This window comes from Pelodiscus sinensis, chromosome 1, assembly GCF_049634645.1.
Source record: "Pelodiscus sinensis isolate JC-2024 chromosome 1, ASM4963464v1, whole genome shotgun sequence".
Taxonomy (NCBI): Eukaryota; Metazoa; Chordata; order Testudines; family Trionychidae; genus Pelodiscus; species Pelodiscus sinensis.
Genome location: NC_134711.1, coordinates 193365185 through 193388581, shown reverse-complemented (window position 1 = coordinate 193388581; position 23397 = coordinate 193365185). Strand labels below are relative to the sequence as shown.

At 45.3% G+C, this 23397-nt stretch overlaps 1 protein-coding gene across 1 annotated transcript in view; it reads right to left on the bottom strand.

Annotated features, from left to right (window-relative positions):
• Nucleotides 1–23397, bottom strand: part of EFHC2 (EF-hand domain containing 2) — an 86431-nt gene that overhangs the window by 22225 nt on the left and 40809 nt on the right. The window contains exons 6-10 of the mRNA XM_006137936.4: nucleotides 23217–23327; nucleotides 22737–22875; nucleotides 17009–17174; nucleotides 14983–15125; nucleotides 1655–1851 (exon numbers count right to left, since the gene is read on the bottom strand). Coding sequence (XP_006137998.2) covers nucleotides 1655–1851; nucleotides 14983–15125; nucleotides 17009–17174; nucleotides 22737–22875; nucleotides 23217–23327 — 756 coding nt within the window. The remainder of the gene's footprint in view (nucleotides 1–1654; nucleotides 1852–14982; nucleotides 15126–17008; nucleotides 17175–22736; nucleotides 22876–23216; nucleotides 23328–23397) is intronic.

Below are 23397 nucleotides of genomic sequence, written 5' to 3'. Positions count from 1 at the left end.
CACTATATATTTTGGAACATAGCTTGGTTATGACACTTAGAGTACAAACAAACTGCAGGGACTAATAGGTGTATATAGCTTTATTTTTATTAATACATGACACTTTAAACACTTTATATCAAGAAGCAAAAAATCCTTACTTCATACGAAGCGAAGAAGACAATATCAGTTTCTTTATTTTACAAAGAAACAGAGGCTGAACACTTGCCTGTCTTAAACGGTATGTCTACACTGCAGAGCTTTTCTGGGTATTCTGGAAAAGCTCTGCTGCGTCCAAGGAACGTGTCCGCTTTTTTGGAACAGTTTTGGTATCCCTGTATTCTTCATTGTATGAGGAATAAGGGATGTTCCAAAAGAGATGTTTTTCCAAAATGTGGCCCTGTGTAGACGGACCAAATTTTGGAAAAGCCTCTTTCCAAAACAAAAACAAAAATATCAGAAAAAGATACGCAAATTGCAGTTTGAAATTTGCGCATCTTTTTCCAACTTTTCATTGCAGTCTAGGCATAGCCTTACTCAGAGTAGTGCATGGGCTCAAAGGCATTAAGGGCTAGATTGTGTCTACTCTACTGTGACTAGGTAGTGAAATTGGGATTTCCACTCTCCCAAATGAAACAGATATAGGCCTACCCACCCCATGGATCTGGGTGTTTGGCACAGCAGAGTCCTTGAGTGGCTGCATCTCCTCTCCTTTTTCCTTTAGTGAACAGGTGGGTAGGGAATAGGCAAAGACTTCATTAGAGCAAACTCTCATACAAGATGGCAGGACACAAGGCTGAAGGTCAATCCTATTTTCTTGCTAAGGACTGATTTAGTGTATTCTTTGCCCTTCCCCACCTGCTGCTGTGGAAAACGGCAGGTTTGGAGATCTTATAATTCAAACACAAGGAACCAGAAACACAATCTAGCCCTAAGCAAGTTGTTCAAGGTGAATATGGCAGAACAGGAGCAACTACTCAGGAATTCTTGATTTCACATATTCTTCAAAGGCATTTTAAAATAATTTCAGAATAATTTTCAAAACTTCAGAGAAAAGACTTCCCAAATATATACACGTACAATTATAGTTATTTCATCAAAATCTCCATAAGTGCATGATTCTGCACACATACCCAATCCCCACCCATAATATTCTGCTATTCCTTTTAGCAGCTTGTTTTTATCTTCTCCGAGTTACTGTTTCTGCCAGTGGCTCATGTGACAACTGCTGTGGGAAGATGAAGTCAGAACAACTATGAGATATTCTGGTGGCTTTGGTTAGCATTGATTCTGTTACCTAGATGTATATAAATTAACTGGCACTATAAAATATGTATCATCAATTTTACCCTCCCTCTGCTAATTACTGATTTCCTTTCTGAAAACAATGCCAGTGTCAGCAGACCTCGAATCCCAATGAAGCTGAGAGCTTGAATCTCTAGCTGCAAAGTGAATGTGTGATACTGGTAACAAAGCAAATGATCAGACAAGAGAGAGAGAAAATAGACAGCAAAATGATCAAACTGTTAATTTAAATAAGTAAATAGTGATAGTTCAGTATGCGATTTAGTGTGAAGAAACGTGGTAAACTTGGTTTTGAGAAAAATATTATATAGATAAGATACTCAAAGCATAGCCCTGAAAGGCAAAATAAAATAACAAAAGTCCAATTCACCTCATCTGCATGCTTCTCCATATAGTTGAAAGCATACTCATCAGCATCCACCAAAAGAAAGTTGTGACCATGGAAACAAACTTTGGCTCCAACAAACAGATCCTGAGCTTTGAAATACTCAGATATCTCACTCTTAAAGAGCTCCTGCCCAGGCTTCTTAACACGGCTTCTTTCCAGGAACTTCCCACCAAGTACCCCTAGAGGAACAGAATTGTAAATAATTAGCTGTACTTTGCTATTTTGTTTTTAAATTTTTTTCATCTTCAAGTTTCATCTCCTGTACAATATTCCCTCTCTTTCTCCCTCTCTCACTCCTAAAAGAGCCTTATATACCACTGCCCACAACAACAATTACACTGTGCACATTCTATGACATGTGCTCCTCTTAATGCCTGCCAAACACTTTCCTTTTTTCATTAAAATGTGACAGAAGTTTGCCTCTTCTAATGGTTTCCACAACCCAGACACTGGCACTGGGATCTTGGGAGGGGGACAGCATAAGCAATTGCATTTAAACTGATAAAGCCAAATACAACTTAGAATCAGAAGAAAATCCTAGTCATATAGACTGAATTTTTGGTTTACCATTTTTCCAACTTTTTAAGAACGTACGAATATGAAAAATATAGGAATGAGGTACCTGTAGCATTCCATATAACTCTTCCAGTGCAACTTAGTTCTGATAGTCTTCCATTGTAAATGTGATATCCTTATGGTAATTTTGTTTTCATATATAATGATTTCATTCACATCATGAGAATTGAGCATGTGGTTGAAGGGCACTGTGTGATTTATATTTATAGGGATTTTAAAATGCAAATTAATTTTAAGTGCCAACTACAAGAATAAGTAGGGCAGAATTGGTATAGTTGTTTGTAAAGCTTAAGTGACTAGCATGTAAAATACAAGAAGGAATGGGCTCTCTTTTGAATTGATTTGCTATAGTTTTGCAGTGCACAGCAACTCTGCATCACATTTACTAAGGTCTAGAAAACAGTTGGTCAAGTGTTATGTTTTATCAAGATATGTTGTTATGTTAAATGTGCACTATGCCAATTCTGTATTGTCTCGGCTTCAGTTCCTGTTTATATCTGACCTTGCAAACCAAAAGCTAAAAAGCATACTTTTGTAACTCTTTCTTTATGATGTTTTACATATTCTGTAGTGGTGTAAGGCTAATAAAAAGGTTGATGGACAGTGTAATAAAACGCCATTTATAGTCAAAACTGTAAGCGAATGTGAAACCCAACTACTTATTAAACAAGAATTTGGATCAGATATCTAATTTAATTGCTTTAGTAACATCATAAAAGTGAAAGAAAAAATACATTAACGTAATAATCAGGGTCTAGCTTAAACCCAAAAAAGCAGGAAAATTCAAACTTAAGGAGGGAACTTTGAACTTAACATATTCACTTTTACATAGGTACTACAGCACATATGCTACTTTATATCATACAGTTTCAGAAGATGCTACAATATTCTAGCACAGGGGTCTCCAAACTTTTCAGCCCGAGGGCCGCATTAACTATCAAACAGCAGTTCGGGGGCCGACTACACACTTGAGGTCCAAATAAAAAACAATCAAAACATGGATGTTGTTTTTAATTATTTATTTAATATTATTTTATTCAGTTATTATTTAATAACACATTGATACACTACACATGAACACCTGTATTAGTGTGAATGGTGAAATTGTTTCCTGGATGCCAAAATAGCAGACATTTCTGGCTTTAGATTTGTTGTCCCTAACATCAACAGTGACCTGAGATTATCATCGGACAAGTTTGTTCTCAAATTGTTCTTCACATATTTCAGACGTGGGGAACTCAGCTGTTGCTTCAACCATGAAGACCTTGCACTGCTGAAAGTGCGTCAAGTTGTTGGCCTGTACTTGTTCCAAAAACAAATTAGCAGCATGCCAGGCACATGCTATGGGGCACTGCATTAATGCACTGGGGAAAACTCACCCTTCAGGCCAGCGAGAAGAAATCCAGAGAGTGAGAAAAATACTTAAAAGGAGCAAGGGACAAATGAAGCATTAAAAATTAACATTTTTCCTCACCTAGAAGCTGATTTTAGGCGCTAGATCTGGTGTTTTAGGAGAGATCTGAAAGAATTTAATATCAATTTAAATCAGGGGTCACCATTTTAAAGTTCCCGCGGGGGTTCACGTTACCCCGCACGTCGCCGGGCGGGCGTTACCACCACCGCTCATCCTGCTCCCGATTGGCCGGCTGCCCTGTCAGTCTGGGCGGGGGAACGCCGCCCGTGCTAACCCCCGCCCCCTGCGCCGTTTGCCGCCGCGCAGCCGCTTGTCAGCGGAGCGGCCCGCTTCTCCTGCCCCAGCGCGGCGTGAGTACACGCCGCACACCCCTGACAGGGCCCCCCCACCGTGGCAAGAAGGGCCCGTTCAGCGGCGCCCCAGGGATGGTCTCCACGGGCCGGATGACAGGGCCTCGCGGGCCGCATCCAGCCCGCGGGCCGTAGTTTGGAGACCCCTGTTCTAGCACAACTGGCCGCTATGGGTATGTCTACACAGCAAAGCTGAAGTCGAATTAAGATACGTAACTTCAGCAATGTCAATTGTGTAGCTTAAGTCAAAGTAGCTTAATTCAGCTTTTTGGTGCTGTTTACACAGTGGGAAGTCAAAGGAAGAACACCTTTCCTTCGACTTCCCTTCCTTCTTGTAAAATGAGGGTTACCATGAGTCTGAGTAAGAAGTCTTCCAGCTTGACATTACTTCATAATAAAGGCTTGTAGTATAGACACACACTATGTTATTTTGGAATAACTGACTTAAGCTACACAATTCACGTTGCTGAAGTTACATAGCTTAATTCGACTTTAGCTCTGCTGTGTAGACGTACCTATAGTGGCCAGTTGTGCTAGAATATTGAAATAAAGCTGCTGTGTGGACATAGCCTGAGAGATTAGAATTTCAGCCCTATAGCACCTCCCTTAATTTGTGCGTTTAAATTAGAAATTCACTTTAATGTATTTTTCTGACTTTTGAATATTTAAAAGTAGTGCTTTTCTAGCAGTGTAAAGAAAAATTAAAATAACAAAAAAAACCATCATTAGTTTAAGGCCCTTAGATTGAGCTCAGATGAGCCATTTCAGTGGACATCTAAAATAAACAGATTAAAAATAAACACCAAACAAAAAAGCCTTCCACTGGCATCAGATCAGTCTTTGCAGGTGTTTATACAGCTGTTAGATTAGTATTTACACAATGTGAAAAGTGGGTTATAGTCTCCTGTATGGTGAGTTATATATAGGTACCAGATTTTGTCTCCCTTTTCAATAGAAGCTTCAAAATGTCAAAAAAATTATATTTCTAATCCAATTTGCAAAATAAGAATGAGTTGCTTTCCCCTCACCCTGTGATTTTCAGGATACTGTACAGAGAAAAATTAGAACAACTTTAACATTTTAGTATTAGCTGTGCAACCCCAAATAGTTTAACTTGCCTTCTAATACCAATTTCTAAAATTAAAATGAGAATAATAAGCATTTTTAATTTGAGTAGAAGAGGGATGTTCAGGCTTTCATTTAAAAAAACCCAACCGTTTACTGTTACTGCCTGACTCCCATCGGGTCTGAGCTCATCATTATTTTCCTCTATTTAGACCCATTCCAACCCCACCTCGTTCCCTATGCCAAAGTGTTCCTCCCTCTCTCCTTCAATCCCTGTCCCTTTGCCCTTATCCTCTCCCATCTGCGACCTCCTGTCATGCCTCTTCGCGCTTTCTTAATCTTGATTCTCTCAGCTGCTTTTCCTTGGCTTTCAAACATAGCTACGTCTTTGCATCTTGAAAACGAAATCTTCCTCGGTTTTTCCCACCTCTCTTACTACTATCTTCTCTCTCTAATCCCTTTCACATCCTAGCTCCTCCTGCTGCTTGTACTTCATTTCACTCCTCTTGTTCCTCAGAGACAGGAGCTGACCTAACCCATACTCAGAATACGCAGCTGCGTAGGGCACCTGAAAATCTGGGGCACCACTGGATCTTATTTCCACTCACCCACCTTTCCCCTGTTCCTGTTCTGTGGCTCTGTTTCCTCTGGAGAGGGTCTAGTTACCTGAAAAGTGAAAAAGCCTGCCAGACCCTTAGCAGAACACTGAACCTGCGAAAGAGCCTTTCAAGTGGTAATGAAGCCATTTAACAGGCATTTGCCAACCCAATCTATATACTGTCTGTTTCTGAATTGACCATGTTAGTCTACAGGACCTTAGTTTAAAATTTGTTTTAAAAATATTTCATTAGTGTGTTGCTGAAGATTATAAAATCACTAAAAAATCATCTCCTCCCCCCAGCTGGGTTGCCATCGAGTATAGGAGCACTAGATTAATAGTAATACGTAAGAGTCCTATGAATCCATTGGATGGCTCTGCCGAGAAACTTCTCTTTACTAAGTCAAACTCCAATTAGCTTTTCTTAGACAAATCAAATCTCTCTTCTTTAGTCTTCTCCTCCTGGAAGTCTCTGGGTTTACCCTCCTTGACATTTCTACTACTTTAAAAGCTGCTGACCACATAATCTTTCTGTACTCGCTTCTATTTCACCTTTCTGAACTCATGGACATCTGAGTTTCAGAAACTTGATTTGGAGAGAGCTCCCTCCAGTATCTCCTCTGGAAGTGCTGCCTCCTCTTTACCCCCTCTCTACATCTGAATTTAGTCTTTGCTTCCCCTCTTCTTCCTCTGCAGTTTATGCCTGGGGAACCTCATCCACTCAATTTGAGCCACTGTCCTTATGCTGACTCTCTCTCTGCCAATGACTGATCCCCTATTGTTCCTTTCCTGCACAAGTGCCTGTGCTCTCCTGATTGCTATCCTCCTAGCCTGGAATAATCTCACTGGACCATGCAATCTCCCTTACTCTAGATCTTCTCAAAACCCACTGCTTTTCACAATCCTGAAATCAACAATTGTCAAATTCCACTTAAACAATTTTTATAGATCTACTTAAAATTTAAAAAAACACTTAGGAGGTAATGTACTATTCAAATAAATCCATAACTTTATTCTGTGTATTTCTTCTTTGCTGCATTCCTCCATTTCCCTTGGCTGGTGTTCTCTTTTCAGTGTCTTCTCATGTGAATTTAGCAGACTGAGGTGTGCATCTCATCTTTATTTGCTATGTGAACTGCCATGCATGCCAATAGCATGATACACAAATGTTTCATAATAAAATAATAGATAACAGCAGCAGCTGTGGTTGCCCTGTTCTTTTGTGGATGCCACAGCTTGCTTCTTTGTGCCTTGGAACCAGAGCTGCCCCTGGGCATGTGATGGCCCCATATGGCCATGCTGCAGTTTTTGCAGCACTTTCTGCCAGCTGCCTTCCTGGTCCTGCACGACCTGGACCCCAACTTATTCTGGGGACCCTCTCTGTGGCTGCAGCTGCTCCACTCTGGCAACAGCACCCCAATGCAGAGAGGTGTTTTTGGAGGCTCGACACCAGTTCAGACTGGTGGGACCAGCTGGTCCTGGAGTGGTGGGACGACCAGCAGTGGCTCCAAAGCTTCCTCATGTTGGAGGCCACATTTTTGGCGCTATGTGTGGGTCACCCCCAACCTCTGGAGACGCGACACCCACCTGCAGCCTGCCATTCCTCTGGAGAATTGGGTCATCATCATACTCTGGAAGCTTGCCAACCCCAACAGCTATCGGTTGGTGGGCAACCAATTTGGCGTGGGGAAGTCCACTGTCGGGGCCCTCCTCATGGAGGTAAGGAGCTCTCGGGCTCCAGTCCCTGCAGGAGGGTGGGGAGAGTTGCTTAAGGGGGACCCTTGGGAAAGAGGGGTTGGGAGCTGGGGGGAGTGATCGGGGGGGGGGGAGAACCCTGTCCCCAAGGGTTTGTGCCATCCCGCTCTCACACAGCCCTGATGCTGGGGAGGAGGGGGGAGCAGCCTCATAGGAGGTGGCTCCTGGGGCAGAGGAGGGGAGCAGGGCAGGCACCTCCCAAGGGCTCAGGCACCCCCTCTCCCATTCTCTGTTTTGTGTGTTTCTTTGTCTCCTTCTGCAGGTGGTGAGGGCCATCAACTCCATCCTGCTGCGCAGGGTCATCTGTCTGAGGGTATGTCTACACTACAGCACTAATTCGAACTAACTTAGTTCGAATTACTTAATTCGAACTAAGCTAATTCGAACTAACGCATCCAGACTAAAAAACTAGTTAGTTTTGCTAATTCAAACTAGCATGTCCACATTAAGTGGACCCTGAACCGGGCTTAAAGATGGCCGGAAGCAGTGCCGGCAGGGCATCAGATGAGGACTTAGAGCGTGGAGCTGCTGTCTCAGGCTAGCCGAGGGCTGTGCTTAAAGGGACCGGACCCCCACCCCAGACAGACAGTTCTCAGGGGTTCCCCGCTTGCAAAGCAGTCCTGGCTTGGATTGCCCGGAGCACCCACACTGGGCACATCACAGCACTCGGCCATCAGACCGGCTGCACTTGCCGCAGGCTGCCATCTGGGGAGAGGGGGCAATTGGGGGGCTGCAGGAGAGATTCCACCCCCAGAAGACCGCAGAGCCAGCCCAGTCCTCCCCATCGGGGGCTCGTACCCCATTCCTCCCTCACCTCCTTCCACTTACCCCTCCCTAGCCCCCCTTCCTGATGTACAAAATAAAGGACAATTGTGTTCAAAAATAGAATCTCTCTTTATTGAACAAAACTTGGGGAAACTGGGAAAAGGAGGTGGGAGAGGGGAAGAGAGAGGGTAGGAGAGGGGAGGGCAACTACAATGATGAGGGGTTTGGAACAGGTCCCATATGAAGAGAGGCTAAAGAGACTGGGACTTTTCAGTTTAGAAAAGAGGAGATGGAGGGGGGATATGATAGAGGTCTTTAAAAGCATGAGTGGGGTGGAGAGGGTGCATACAGAAAAGTTCTTCATTAGTTCCCATAATAGAAGGACTAGAGGACACCAAAGGAAAGGAATGGGTAGCAGGCTTCAAACTAGTAACAGAAAGTTGTTCTTCACAAAGCAAATAGTCAACCTGTGGAACTCCTTGCTGCAGGAGGCTGTGAAGGCTAGAACTAGAACAGAGTTTAAAGAGAAGTGAGATCAAGTCATGGAGGTTGGGTCCATGGAGTGGTATTAGCCAGGGGGTAGAAATGGTGTCCCTGGCCTCTGTTTGTGGAAGGTTGAAGATGGATGGCACGAGACAAATGGCTTGGTCATTGTCTTCGGTCCATCCCCTCCAGGGTTCCTAGGGTTGGCCGCTGTCGGCAGACAGGCTACTGGGCTAAATGGACCTTTGGTCTGACCCAGTATGGCCATTGTAAGCTCAGGGCTAAGGGTCGGGGGTCTCAGTGGACCACCTTGATTTTCATGCACACCTGCTCCTGGGTGGCCAGGCTGGCAGTTCTCCTGCCCTAGACGGCCACTTTCCTGTGCCTAGTGCGGAGGTCATGGACGAGGTCCACGATGTCCGCACTAGACCAGGCGGGTGCCCGCCTCTTGCGGTCCCGGGCAAGCTCCCGGGAGCCGCCAGCCTGCTCCCGGGAAGAGGGGGAGGGCTGGGGGGCATCGGGTGGCTGGCTCGAGCCGTGCCAGGTGCAGGGACTGCTGGCTGGGTGCTGGCAGGCTTGCACCTGGCACGGGCACCATAGCCAGCCCGTGCCCCTTTAAGGTGTCCGGGGCTGGGAGGGGGGCATACGAGTTTCCCTGGTGTTGGCCAGAGTGGCCACCAGGGAAAGCTGGGGAGGGCTAGCCTCCCACTAGTTCGAATTAAGGGGCTACACACCCTAGTAAGTTCGAACTAGGCTTAGTCCTCGTAGAATGAGGTTTACCTAGTTCGAACTAAGCGCTCCGCTAGTTTGAATTAAGTTCGAACTAGCGGAGCGCTTGTGTAGTGCCTATCAAAGTTAATTCGAACTAACAGACGTCTGTTAGTTCGAATTAACTTTGTAGTGTAGACATACCCTGGGAGACCTGGACACGACCGTGGTCACATTTGCTGCCCTGGGGTTCCTGAACTGTGATGGAGCCTTAGATGGGACCCACATTCCAATCCGAGCACCGGACCATCGAGTGGCCCAGTACATTAATTGAAAGGGCTACTTTTCAGTGGTGCTGCAGGGCCTGGTCGACCACCAGGGACACTTTACCAATATTTTTGTCAGGTGGTCGGGTAGGGCACACGATGCCCACGTGTTCAGAAATGTGCTGTGGCTGATGAAACCCTACACCGGGCACCTGGACCCCAGCAGGGACTAATTCAATGCCTACCTGAACGGGGCCCGGATCCAGGTGGAGTGCGCCTTTGGCCATCTGGTGCCTGCTCACCCACTTCGACATGGGGGAGCACAACATCCCTGAGGTGGTGGCGGCATGTTGTGTCCTCCATAACATTGTGGAGACGAAGAGGGAGGTCTTCCTGTCTGGGTGGGCGGCAGATGCTGGGGAAAGCCTTCAAGCAGCCGTAGACAACTGTCATCCGACAGGCCCATCAGGCTGTCTCTACCTTGCGGCCCTATCCCTTCCCCACCACAACCCCTCCCTTCACCCTTTCCTTGACCTCCCAATAAACATACCAGTTTGGTTTTCAAAAAAAAATGCAGTCTGTATTAATGAAACATTCTGAAAAGGTGGGCAGGGGGAGAAGGGCTCAGAACTGGGAGGGGAAGGGGGGTGGCTCATCGGAGTTGTGGTCAGCTGGGTCCGGGGAGCACAGGGAGGTGAACAGGAGGGGGGCTGGAGAGGAGCCAGGGTTGACAGGGGAGACATCATTTGGGGAGGGAGCAGAGGCATAGCAGGGAGTGGGGGGCAGGTGAATAGGGAATGGGCATAGCAGGGGGGGCAGGGGGGTAGAAGCCAGGAGCAGAGGCATCAGGTGGGTGTGCCTTCATGTGGGACATGACGGCACACATGTCACACTGCTGCATCAATTGGTCCCAGGCACGGTCCCACCACTCCAAGTGCGCATGGTCCTTGTGCACCAGAGTCTGGTGGATGTCAACAAAGGTCACTGGTGTGCTGGCACATCAGGTCCTCATGCACCCTAGCACACCTTCGGGTCCCCCGGGCTCTGGCAGGTGGCTGCGGTGGTGTGGCTCGGCCTGCGGTGGTGTGGTTCAGCCCGCAGTCCTGGCTGTGAAGAATACAAAGAGGGAGAGGCGTCAGTCATCCCTGCAGACACTGTCTCTGAGGCCGTGCCCTCCTCTGTGAGCAGCAACCAACAGTCCGCAGCCCACAGGAGGGGGATGTCCTGAATGCAAGGCCATGTAGGGCCTGCACAGCAGGCCCTGTCTCACAGGGGCCCCAATGTGCCCAGAGGACCATGCTGCCCGCTTCCCTTCCCCTCCCCCGCCCACGGACAAGCAGGTAAGAGAAGTGTCTAGTCACAGTGATATCCCCTGATGGGCAGCAGAGGAGCCGGGAGCAGCCTGGGTCTCCCTGGGGTCCACACACACAGTTGCAGCTTGCGGGGCTGTGAGCGAGAGCAGTTGCTGCCTTGCATGTGCACGCATGCCCGTGTGCTGTGTGTGGCACTCCTCTGTCTGTGTAGGGTTGTGCCTGTGCCCTTCTGTCCAGTCTGCTTCCAACCGGGGCAGCCTTCCTCCCGCTCCAGGGCAGGACGTGTGTGGCCTCCCCTGAGCCTGGGAGCAGGATCCCACCCATGTTCACGGGCTGCCCGCTGCGTCCACGTGCCACACATTAATGCAGCACATGGTTGCATGTGCACGGACCGCACCACGATGTCCAGCCCAAGCAACACTTGCCCCCCCGCCTCCTGTGTGCCCGCCTCCCCTGCCCTGTGAGTGTGAAAGTGAGGCCACTCACCTGAAGATCCCTCCCCAAGCTTCCTAGGAGGCCCAGGAGACTTCCTGGCTCAGTTGCACCGGCTCCACGGAGAAGGTCACAGTGCCCATCTCCTCCTCCTCCAGCTGTCCCTGGTCCTCCAGCTCCTCTTCCGTGGAAACCTCTGGCCAGGCAATGACGGGGGTCTCAAAGCCAGAGTCGATAAGGATGGGTGGGGAAGACATTTCCCCAGCCCCCAGGATTTGGTGCAACTCCTAGTAATAGGGGTAGGTATGGGGTCCTGCCCCTGAGCGCAAGCTGCGCTCTCTGGCCTGTAAATATCCCTGACAGAGCTGGTTTACCTTACTCTGGACCTGTTCCAAGGGCCAAGGTGGGTGTCTGCATTCCGCTAGGGACTCGGCCATCTGGCCATAAATGTCCGCATTGAGGCGCTTGGCCAGGGATCTTGTAATGTCTCCTCCTTGCTCTACAGTTTGAGGAGGGACTGGATCTCCGGGCCTGACTAGGACGAGGTGCGCCTCTTTGTCCCCCTAGGTGAGTCCTGGGTCCCCAGGGGCTGCTCCCTGCGAGAGCCAGGAGGATTGCGAGGGGCTTGAGGCTCGGCCATCATAGCAGGCTGTGGCAGAGAGAGCTGCACGGTGAAATGCTGCTCTCTGGCCAGCTTCCTGCCACAAGGTTTGTCCAGGGTGCCTGCAGCTTTAAGAGGGGCTAGGAGACAGGAACTATAGCATGGGTTCCCAAACTGGGGGGGGGAGGCATGAAGAAATTCCAGGGGGGGCGCAAGGTGACCCAGCCTCCCCCCCATCCAGTTTTGCTGCCCCGCTTAGTTCCTTTTTTTTTTTTTTGCTCAACAAGTTTTGCTGCTATTTTGAGGTGGGGGGGGCCATGAGGGTTTTTCAAAAATCAAAAGGGGGGGGCGTGATGCCAAAAAGTTTGGGAACCACTGAACTATAGAGTTGTGATTACTTTGTATGGAGTGGCCACCAGGGCACCTGTGCTTTTTCCTGAGGCCTCTTCTTCTGAAAAAAATCCCTCCTCCCCATCCACACACACCTTTTTGCGAAAGAGCTCTTTCACAAAAAGGCTTCTTCATCATAGAATAAGGATTACTGCTGTTGGAAAAAGCCCTCTGTTCTTTCTATTTACAGTAAAACTCCAACTGTCCGGCATCCAGTGGTCCAGCATTCCTGATAGTCCGGCACCAACTGGAACCTGGAAGTGCTCCGGCCAGCCGGACAATTGGAGCTGCTCTGCCCCCAGCTTCCCCAAGTCCACCGCTGGTCAGGTTCAGCAGTGGTGGATTTGGGGAAGCCGGGGACAGAGCAGCTGGAGTGCTGCTGGGTTGGTCCTGCAGTGCCGCTCAGGTGAGGGGTGGCGCTACGGGACCAACCCAGCAGTGCCCCAGCTGCTCTGTCCCGGGCTTCCCCAAGTCAGCCGCTGCTGAAACTGACCAGTGGTGGACTTGGGGAAGCTGGGGGCAGAGCAGCTGGGGTGCTGCCGGGTTGGTCCCGCAGCACATCCCTCTCCCACGCTGTGCAGTTCCCCATCGACCCCCCCACCCCAGACCCCTCATAGCCCCCCTTCCGGTACTCCAGCATATCTGATAATCTGGCACCCCTTGGGTCCTAAAGGTGCCGGATTATTGGAAGTTTACTGTACTTGAGAATGAACTCACTTGCAGTGTGGACGTTCCTCAAGTTTTGTTGGAAAAACGGCCATTTTTTCAACAAACTCTGTAGTGTAGACATACCCTGAAGGTAAGCGTGGAAAGGAAACGGGGTACGAGGACAGGTCTGGAGTGAAGCTGAGATGAAAAGAATGGAAGGCAGGGAGAGGCTGTGTTGGTATAAACAGCCAAACGCACACAGGGCAGAGAAAGTCCAGTTAAAACTGCAGAAAATTCTCTGAATGTCCAGAGGTCCCTACTTTGGCCATTTCTGCTCCTACTAGCTGGAGACGCTGCAGCTAAGCCACATGGGAAGGGAAGAGGGAAGGCCACTGTTGGAGGACAGGATACTGGGCTACATAAATCTTCAGTCTGACCCAACAAGGCCATTCTTATGTTATGTAGGCACCACCTTGGTCCTAGTTTCCCCAGAGTAGGGGGATTTTCCCCTGAACTGTTCAGGGTTCAAGGAGATGCTGGTGTCAGAAATGGTTCCATGGGGCCCCATTTCCCCCCCATCCTTGTGCAACATGTCCTAGTTTTGCTCTCACTTTGACTCCATGAGTTAAGGAGGCAGCCCCAGAGCACCTTTAGAAACTGAAGCTCCAGGCATCTTGGGGTTTGAAAAGGGATGCACTGACCTCTCCAGGAAACCTATTTTCAGAGGTTCTTTGGTTCTCGTGGAAAATTATCTACAAATGGTGCATGATTCTGTTATGTTCACCTCACCCAAACACAGCAAACATCTGGTGTGCCATCACTGGAAGGCATTTCATCCTTGCAAGGAGAAGAATTTTTGAAGTCATGAGATTACTGCTCAGTCATAATGACTCATCTTAGAACCAGAGCTAATTCAAAGGAAAATGAAAAAGTAATTTCCTTCTAGAAGGAAAAAGGGAATTGCTACCAAAAATCTGTAACAATAATACTGTTAGCTAACTAACTTGTAATTACCTAGCTATCCAGAACTATTTACTTAATGAAGAACAGGCCACACAGTGAGCAAAGAAGCTTGAATACTGCAAGTTTCTGAGGAAGGGAGAAGAAACGAAAGGCAGGGTCATTCTCTCCTTTTGTCAGGCAGAGGCCCAGGAATATTCAGGACACAGGCATGGTCCCCAAAGGACATTGCTGGCCAAAAGAATCTGGACATAATTGTATTGGAGGCATGCTCACCAACACTGAAATACATATGGACAAGAACTTGAAGTACAGCCCATTCATCACTAGAAAGGCTGGATCAGCTGTCTCCTGGAATTCAAATCAATGTCACTGTAGCAGGTTACTACAAGACCAAGTTTACCCTTTGAATGCCAATAAATGGTGGTGTATTATTTAAAATATTATGTACATTAAAACAGATTATTATGATGATGTTGATTTTGTTTTCATACTGTGCCTCTATATAATGGAAAATATATACCTAGAATAATCATCATCAGATTAATCATCATCATCCCCCAAAACACTTACAATATGATTTCCAATGTGTTAAATTTTCTGTGGGTTTATCCCTGTTCACCATCAATTACAGTCACACAGTTTTCTATGTTACCTATAACAAAAGCAAGGTCTGTTGGGTAAAATTTGTAAATAGAGTATGTGCTACCAAGAAGCCAACATCTTTAAATGTTGTGAAGTGCTGTCTTAAAACAAATGGTTTTATTTTGAATGTCACTGATTATAAATTAGCATAGCAAATTACTATTAAGGTAAAACAATAGACCTCAGTCAAGCCCCCAAGCAGCGGATGCAGATCCCATTGAATTCTAAAGGATTTGCACAGGCTTCCATTAGGACTGTTTTCAGCCATAGAGTTTAATGAACACAACATGTTAGTGGGAGCAGCAGAACTGTTAGAACCGATTGCAGAGGACTTTTCTTACCTGTATTTCGCTGCGGGGTCTCAAACACTGAAACTGTGTCATCACTCAGAAAATAAGAGATAATGAACTGCCGATCCTTGTCAATGGGGTTATCAGTAATAAATTTTGCAAGAAAGCGCAGCACGTTACTTTCGAGGCCTTTTCTAAGAGGGCAGAAGAAGTGGCAAGAAATTCAGTATATAGTGTGATTAAACTTTTCCTCGGTTAGTGAGGCATTTTGTGAAATAAACTATGTTGTTCTTGATCTGAAAAGAAAATGGAATGAGGTTCTGTTTTTTTTTCAAAAATAGTTTTCCTCTTAGGTTAATAAAGCCAAGCAGGGTCAGCCAGATAGAAACACATTATTTTTCAGGGCACAATTGTTTCTATGATTGCTGATTCTGATTGCATTTGTATTCAATCTTAATTGGAAATCAGGCTCAAAGTTTATTTCCAGAAATGTAATGGGGGAAAAAACATATTTTGGATGTATTCATTTTCAGACCTAAATACAAATCAATATACATGTCAGGACTCTCGCCAGGAAATTTGGCCAATCAGTTTCTTTTTCCAGGTGGTTACTATTTAAATGTGAAAAGTTTTAGAAAGTTACTGTTTACAAATGTCCTGTAGTTATATAAAATGTTACTAAGTCTTCTACTAGCATTCTCCTTTTCTGGAGGCTTTACACATGGGATACTGGACCTCAGATCTGCCATGCAGCTTTGCATTTCACACAAGACTCATAAATCATGGCACAGTCCATGTAACACCCAATGGAAATGAAAGGTGTTAATGTTTGCATATTGCTGTAGTACAACTGTGTGTGAAAACCAGCCGACAAACAAAGGAACTGTGACAAAATCTCAAGATACCATATTTGTGGCTGTTCTGAAATTCTTTTTAGTTGTCTACACCTGGAGCTGTGAGGTGTGACTGCTAGTTCAAGTCGACATACTCACACTAAGGCTAATTCTACACTATGAGACTCTTCCGCAAGAAGAAATGCAAATAGAGTGCTCATTTGCATATGTCACGCTCTCATTTGCATTTCCTCTTCCCTTCTCTTTTGCGCAAGAGGTTTTTGTATAAAAAAAACGCTGTGTAGAAGGCGCCTTTTTATGCAAAAACCCCCTTTTGCGAAAGAGCCATTCTTCCTCAAAAAATGAGGAAAAACGGCTCTTCTGCAAACGGAAATGCAAATGAACTGCTCATTTGCATATGTCGTACTCTCATTTGCATTTCCTCTTCCTTTCCCTTTTGCGCAAGAGGGTTTTTGTACAAAAAAGAGCTGTGTAGATGGAACCTTTTGGCACAAACCCCCCCCCTTTTGCACAAGAGCCGTTTTTCCTCATTTTTTGAGGAAGAATGGCTCTTACGCAAAAGGGGGTTTTTGCACAAAAAGGCGCCTTCTACACAGCATTTTTTTATACAAAAACCTCTTGCGCAAAAGGGAAGGGAAGAGGAAATGCAAATGAGAGCGCGACATATGCAAATGAGCACTTCATTTGCATTTCCGTTTGCAGAAGAGGCTCATAGTGTAGACGTAGCCCATCTCTCATTGAGCTAACATGCTACAAACAGTAGTGGAGCCATGAGGAGCAGCAGCACAGGCTAGCCATGCTAAGTAGGTACCCACAGATGCCGGCTGAGTCATAGTTGGGGCAACCAGCCCTAACCACCCCTCAACCATTGCTTGTCCTACCTCAGCTATCCTACCTTTATTTAGTATGGCAGCTCAGTGAGAGCTAGCACAAATACATCCACTTCAACTGGGAATCACACCCCTCGCTCCAAGTGTAGACCCACCTTCAAAGTTTGATCCAACTCCAGATGAAGTCAGGGGAGTCTGTATTTATTTTAATGGGAACTGGATCAGACCCTAATTTCACAGAAGACAGTGTTTGCCTACTTTATAGAAATGTTGAATGCAATGTTGCTAATCAAGTGTAATATACCTGGCATTTGGTGACATTTTACTTAACAGCACTCTCTCCTGCAGCCAGGAATTTAAAAAACTGACTGGAGTTATCTTTCACTAAAGTACCTGTCTTTCTCCATAAATTTTCTGAAATCTTTCTGGGGAGGTTGGAGAAGAAGGCTCACGCAGGAGCATAGAGAATCCTCTTCAGAGCCAAATCCAGTGTACGGTGGAAACTTCTTTTCTATTTTTGGAGGAGGTGGAGCCTTGAATGGAATTGGAGTAAAATCCTCTATAAGAAAATAAGATAGCAAGATTTTTTTCAGATCATGCTATTCAATTAAAGATATTGTATTTTCACTATTAACATATTTGTATAACATAGTAGAACCTCTCTTTTTTAGGGTGAAATGCAGGCCTTATTGAAATCAATAGCAATACCTCTATCATAATTTTAATGGGGTCAGGATTTCACCCATGCCCTATAAGATTTTTCACAAATCAGTCAATAGCAAGGCAAATATTTCTAAACAGAAGAACCAAATTTTCAAAACTACTTTTCAACTCTCATCCCTTGGGATCATTCCACAATTTAAATTTCTTGACTGCGATATTTTTTCTGCACTTTGTCAATTTCTATGTTTGTATTGGAAGATCTCAAATAGTTATGAGTAAAAAATCTCCAGTCATCTGAAGAAGTGAGCTGTGCCCACTAAAGCTCATGATACCATCTACACGTTTTGTGAGTCTATAAAGTACTACCAGACCATTTGTTGTTTTTTAAGTTTATCAAACAGTTATGTTAGTCTTGGCAATTTGCCAATAAATTCAGCCCTATCCCAAATATATCCACACTTTCTGAAGCTTTACTTTTATAGTCCTTCCCTAGACTCGGTTATCAGTACTATTCAAAAAATATGATCCTTTTTCTCATATGAACATGACCAATAACCAGTCTGTCCTCTCTTCACATATGCCTCTCAACTCACCACACTGTTGTAAGATCTACCCTGATCCCTATGTCTAGCAAAAATCCTGTTGCCCCAGTGTTGACTACTGCTCTAGCGTGCCTTGGTTGCTCCCACAAACCTGTGTTTCGCAGTGTTACTACTTGTAACACCTATTGAGGCAAACAGCCAATATAAATATCAAGACAGATACAGATTTGACGATTATTTTCCCTGTAAATAGAGTTTATTAAACTGGAAGCAACATTGGCAGATGTTGGAAAACAAAAGTACAACACACTAAGAAAATCACGAGCCAGAAGTACATCACAGCATCCATGGTCCATGAAAGAACTGAGGGCCTCGGAAAGTCAATGTACAACAATGGCCACACAAAAAAGAATGTTTTTTCAAATTCCCAAATCTTGTCTCTTCTATGTGAAAACTGGCCAACCAGTGAAAACAGTGAAATTTACACACAGTTCTATAGAAAGAAAAATGGATTTAATGCATTTTTTTTTATCCCAAACATTCCCAACATTATTGTACTGTAGGGTTGATTTCAGCACATAGAGAGAAAAAAGGTGATATCTGGGGCCATGCAAACTTTTCTTAGAGTGTTTTTTCAATCTACATATCTATTTAGAACATGCTAATAAAAGAGCATAACAACCTACTCTTTTAATTCAGATTTATCTAATACAAGATTGTTGTTGAGTACACCAAGGATTCAGATGTCAGAATTTCATCTAAGTACAAGTCCTAATGCACCTTCTTCATCCTTCCATCAGCAGTTGCTTCTACTGCAGCATAGCCAGTTGAGACTAAGTTCTTAAAGGATAAGCTAACACTACCTCTTGAACCAATCAAGAGGAGTTTCTATAAAAACAAAGCAGACAAAGTATTTCCCTCAGAAATTACACATCTCCTTCCTGCAATATAGTGCAACTAGTCCAGGGGGCCTACGTACTAAGTTGATACATAAAGAAGAAGTCTTCTGCTTGGAAATTTTCAAATTTTATACCAAAAACGACCTGCAACAGAGTAGCATCATTTATGCAAACACATGACAAAAACATTATTTTCTTAACATTGCTTCTGGCAATACTGACTCCCTAAAAATGTCAATGTAGTATGTGAGAAGTTACACATGCAACTCCAGTTAAATAAATACTACATATTGAAAGGAGAGAAAACCCACATGTGAGTATGTATGTTGAATTACTAGGTGATCACACATGCATTCTCTGTTTGAAAAAGAACCATCATATTTATAGTATTGATTATTCTCCGTTACAGTATCTTAAGTGTGTCGAACTTACATAACAAATGGAACACTGATTAAGATCTTTCTTGCACCCCAACAGTGCCATCTAGTGTATGTCTAGTAGACAAGACAAAGATTACTACTCAGTTTAGTTTTACTCTCTTGGTACTCAACACTTGTACATTTGTTTTAATATATCAGTCATAATTGTAATCGACCAGTAACAAGTTTAATATATCACTAATAAATCAATATATCAACAAAATGCCATAACTTTCAATTGCTGTAGTATTTAAGTTTCTACTTTTTTACTTCATAGGTCCCATTACATAAAGCTAGTGTAGCCAGAGGTCTGTGTAATTATGTAATATTCTTGTGTGATCTTCAGCTTTGGCCCTCTGAACCAATTCCTAACTATTTAATTATTTTCCGTGAACTCATATTTTATCTCTATCAAAGTCTTAGAAAGCTGTAGCAAAACAGTTTCACAGAAGTATTTTTGGACATTTGTAAATATGTCTCTTGCTGTAATAATCTGCAGAGTAACCCAATGTTCTTATATGTTGTTCACAAAAAATATCTTGCAAATCACTAGGGACCAATGCAGAAGATTAAGTAAAGTCCATATGTTCATTTCTGAATACAGGCAGTCCCCGGGTTACGTGGGTCCGACTTAAGTCAGACCCCTAGTTACAAACCGGGGGGGGGGAGGACCCCACTAGTGCGCGGTGCCTTCCCCACTGTCGTCGCCTCCGGCGGCGCAGGAGACACCCCCCCCCCCAGCAGGCCAGGGAGACGCGGAGCGGCTTTTCTCGCCGCGGAGGACGCGGGCGGCGGGACCACCAAGACGCGCCGCAGTCCCGACGCCCGCGTCCTCCGTGGCGAGAAAAGCCGCTCCGCGTCTCCCTGGTCTGCAGGGGGGGGGGGGCCGCAGCTAGTGCGCCCCCCCAGCAGACCAGGCTTTTCTCGCCAACGCCTGGGGTAGAGCAGCTGGGGGACTGCCGGGTTGGTCCCACAGCGCCGAGATGCAGTGCTACTGGACCAACCCAGCAGCACCCCATATGCTTTGCCCCAGGCATCCAGATTCAGCCGCTGTTGAAACTGATCAGTGGCTGATTCCAGGAAGCCCAGGGCAGAGCAGCTGGGGTGCTGCCGGGTTGGTCCAGTAACGCCAAGGAGCAGCGCTGCAGGACCAACCCAGCAGCACTCCAGCTGCTCTGCCCCAGGCGTGTCCGATTCAGCCGCTGCTGGTCAGTTTCAACAGCCGCTGAATCTGGACGCCAGTTCTGACTTATATACAAATTCAACTTAAGAACAAACCTACAGTCCCTATCTTGTACATAACCCGGGGACTGCCTGTACTAGTGATATCTCAGCAACATTTTTGGAAGCTTTCTCAATTGATAGCTAATTTTGCATATGCAGCAGTTGACATCCCAGTGATCTGCTTCTCAACTATCTATCTCCTCGCTGGTCATCCCATATTACAGTGACCTTTTACCATCCCTCCAATGATGACTTTCTCAAGGTTATTTTCATACTCTATTCCTGATGTGGCCAAAGTACATAAGTTTGTGCCTATTGATTTCCAAGCAGAGCCCACTTCTTTTCAATAACATTTCTAACATAAGTGTTTTTCTTTTTTATCCAGGAGATACAGAAGAGTCTTTGCCAGTACCACATCACACAGTCTTCAGTTCCCTTCTCAGACTTCAATTGGAAAAGCCCATTCTAGTACTCACGATATGGACATTCTTAATTTTCACATGGTCCGATAGGATCTTGTTTAATGCCTGGCACATTTGCACCAGCACTGTTCCATCTGTTTTCTTCTCACACAAACAAGGGAGCCAAGAAACAGTACAGATTGAAACTCTTAACTGGGACTCTCTGGTCCAGCAACATCAGGGACACGGATGTTCCAGGACCAGAGAGTCCCAGTGGAGAGCTAGCGCCTGGGAGCCCTGCAGGCTGGCAGAGCTGCGAGAGCCTGATGCATGGAAGTGGGGCTTCGCAGCAGGGCAGTGGGAGTCCCCCACATGGTAGTGGGGCTTCCCTGTAGGGAATGGGAGCCTGGTGCACAGAGACAGCAGGGCTGCTCAGCATGGCAGCAGGAATAGGGGTGCGAAGGTGACGGGACTGCCGGGTGCTGCAGCTGGAGCCTGGTGCCACCGAGGTAGCGGGGCTGCTGGGCGCTGCAGCGGGAGCCTGGTGCACGCAGAGGCAGCAGGGCTGCCTGGCAGGGCAGTGGAGCCTGACAGGGCAGCGAGGACCAGTGAGGGGGGGAGCTGGCCAGGAGGCTGGTGGTGAGGTCAGGCCTGGAGGGGGCTGCTGGCAGGGGGGCCAGCAATGACCTCCCTGATCCAGCAAAATCCACCATCCAGGACAGTTCAGGTGCCAGACTAGGAAGGTGCAACCTGTATTCAATATTTGTAGTTAACTTCAATAAAGGCTTCTGCTATAATATTGGGCCAACCACCAGAGGAAAAAAAATGTGATCTTCCTCCTTCTGATGTTTTTTAGCCATTCATTGTTGTCACAATTTGACAGCACGACAGTACCTCATTCCATCATGAAGTTCATAAGACTTTGGTTCAAACTCCACAGTCCCTCTGGTCATGAGACTGGGTTCCAAACAGGTCTACCCAGATACCTTGTTTCCCATGCATCCCTCCCACAACTGATGCATATGTCAGACAGAGAGGGTTGTAGAAGCATTTTTCTCGTTACTTTTGAGCAATCCATCCATTCATTAGTATCTATTCATTGGATAACTAAACTAATGGCAGGATAAAGTACTCTTCAAAGGAGACACCTGGCCTCCAGCTACCATGGTGAGAGAGGGCTGGGGTAGTCCTCTCTCCCTGATGCAGCCTGCATTCTGAACTCCTCATCCCCAGCCTCACCCCCAAGTAATGATTTAAATGAAGAAAAAAATTTTTTTAAATGAGTTAAGAACCTGAGCAATGCGGATAAAACTTCTAGTGACCTAGAAGATAATTTATGGAGAAGGATTGCATAGCAGGATTGCCAGCCCTCATGGAGGACTAAGCTAAGCCTCTCTGGGCATCTCTTACTGCTCAAGCTTTATGTTTCTAACATCTCACACTTTAGGGACATCTAGTGGGTCTCACTCAGATGCTCAGGGACTAACTGTCCACCATATCCAAGGATGGGAGGCAATATTCCCACCGGTCAGATAGGCACAGACCTTGGGCACTTTTTGCCTGCTTCTACAGCATGGATCACTGGCTAAGATTATTTTACTAAATCAATTCCCTTCTATTGCATTGATGCGCCTCAGTCCTAATCACTGCCTCTGGCACATAATAGTTCAGTTTCTTAAGGACTGTAACACTTTGGTTTAAATCTAGTTGTTGGGCTCATTCTGACTGTGGTTATACGGTGTTTTGCTGTCTGTGATGTGCAGGAGGTCAGGGGGGTGGTCCTTTCTGGACTTAACTCTGTAACAGCTCCACTGAGATCCCTGAAAAACTACTGTTTTGCTGTTAGCTACTTAAAGTACATTATATTGCTCCAGACTTTTAATTTAAAAAAGTGTTTCTATTAATCAAGAATAAGCTTCTAAAAATTCAAAATTTAAAAGCTGGCACACAAATGGATAAATATAACTACTTACTGATTCCATACTTTGTCCTGTAATATTCTTTAGTAAATTCATCACAGTCACAGAGTATTACCCTCCTTCCCCAAACATTGATCACTGCCCCTATTGTCAGGTCAGAGTCTTTGTAAAATTCTGGGTGCACCGTTCCTGTCTAATAAAAGAAAAATAGATTTAAGAAGCACCTTTATGAATCTCAGAATAAAATGGAATTGTCTAAAAAACCTTTGAAAGTTTACATAAATATTTGATCTTTAATTTTAAAAAGTCTGTATTTCACTTCTGAAATTTTTTTTCCTCCCATTCCAACCTAAAGCTTTTTCTAAACATTTTCACAAACATTGCTTATTAAATTTCAACATTGCTGATTTAAGCAGCTCTGCAATGACACCACCATTCTAACAAATAATCTTTATTTTAGATAAGCAGGATATTAGAAATCATAAAACAATTGTAATTGCATTAGATGGCCTGAGGTATTCAGAAATATCTAACCTTACGGTTGTCCAGAATGTAACGACCTTTGTTTCCTACTAAGCCTCCAAACACATTGAGAACTGTGCGATCTGTAATTGCACCAGGCTGATACAGCCCTGCTGGAGCATACTGCAAGAAAAGAGAACAGATTCTTGAGAAGCCCATCTAACAAAGCAAAAAATAGCAACTTCAGTTGCTA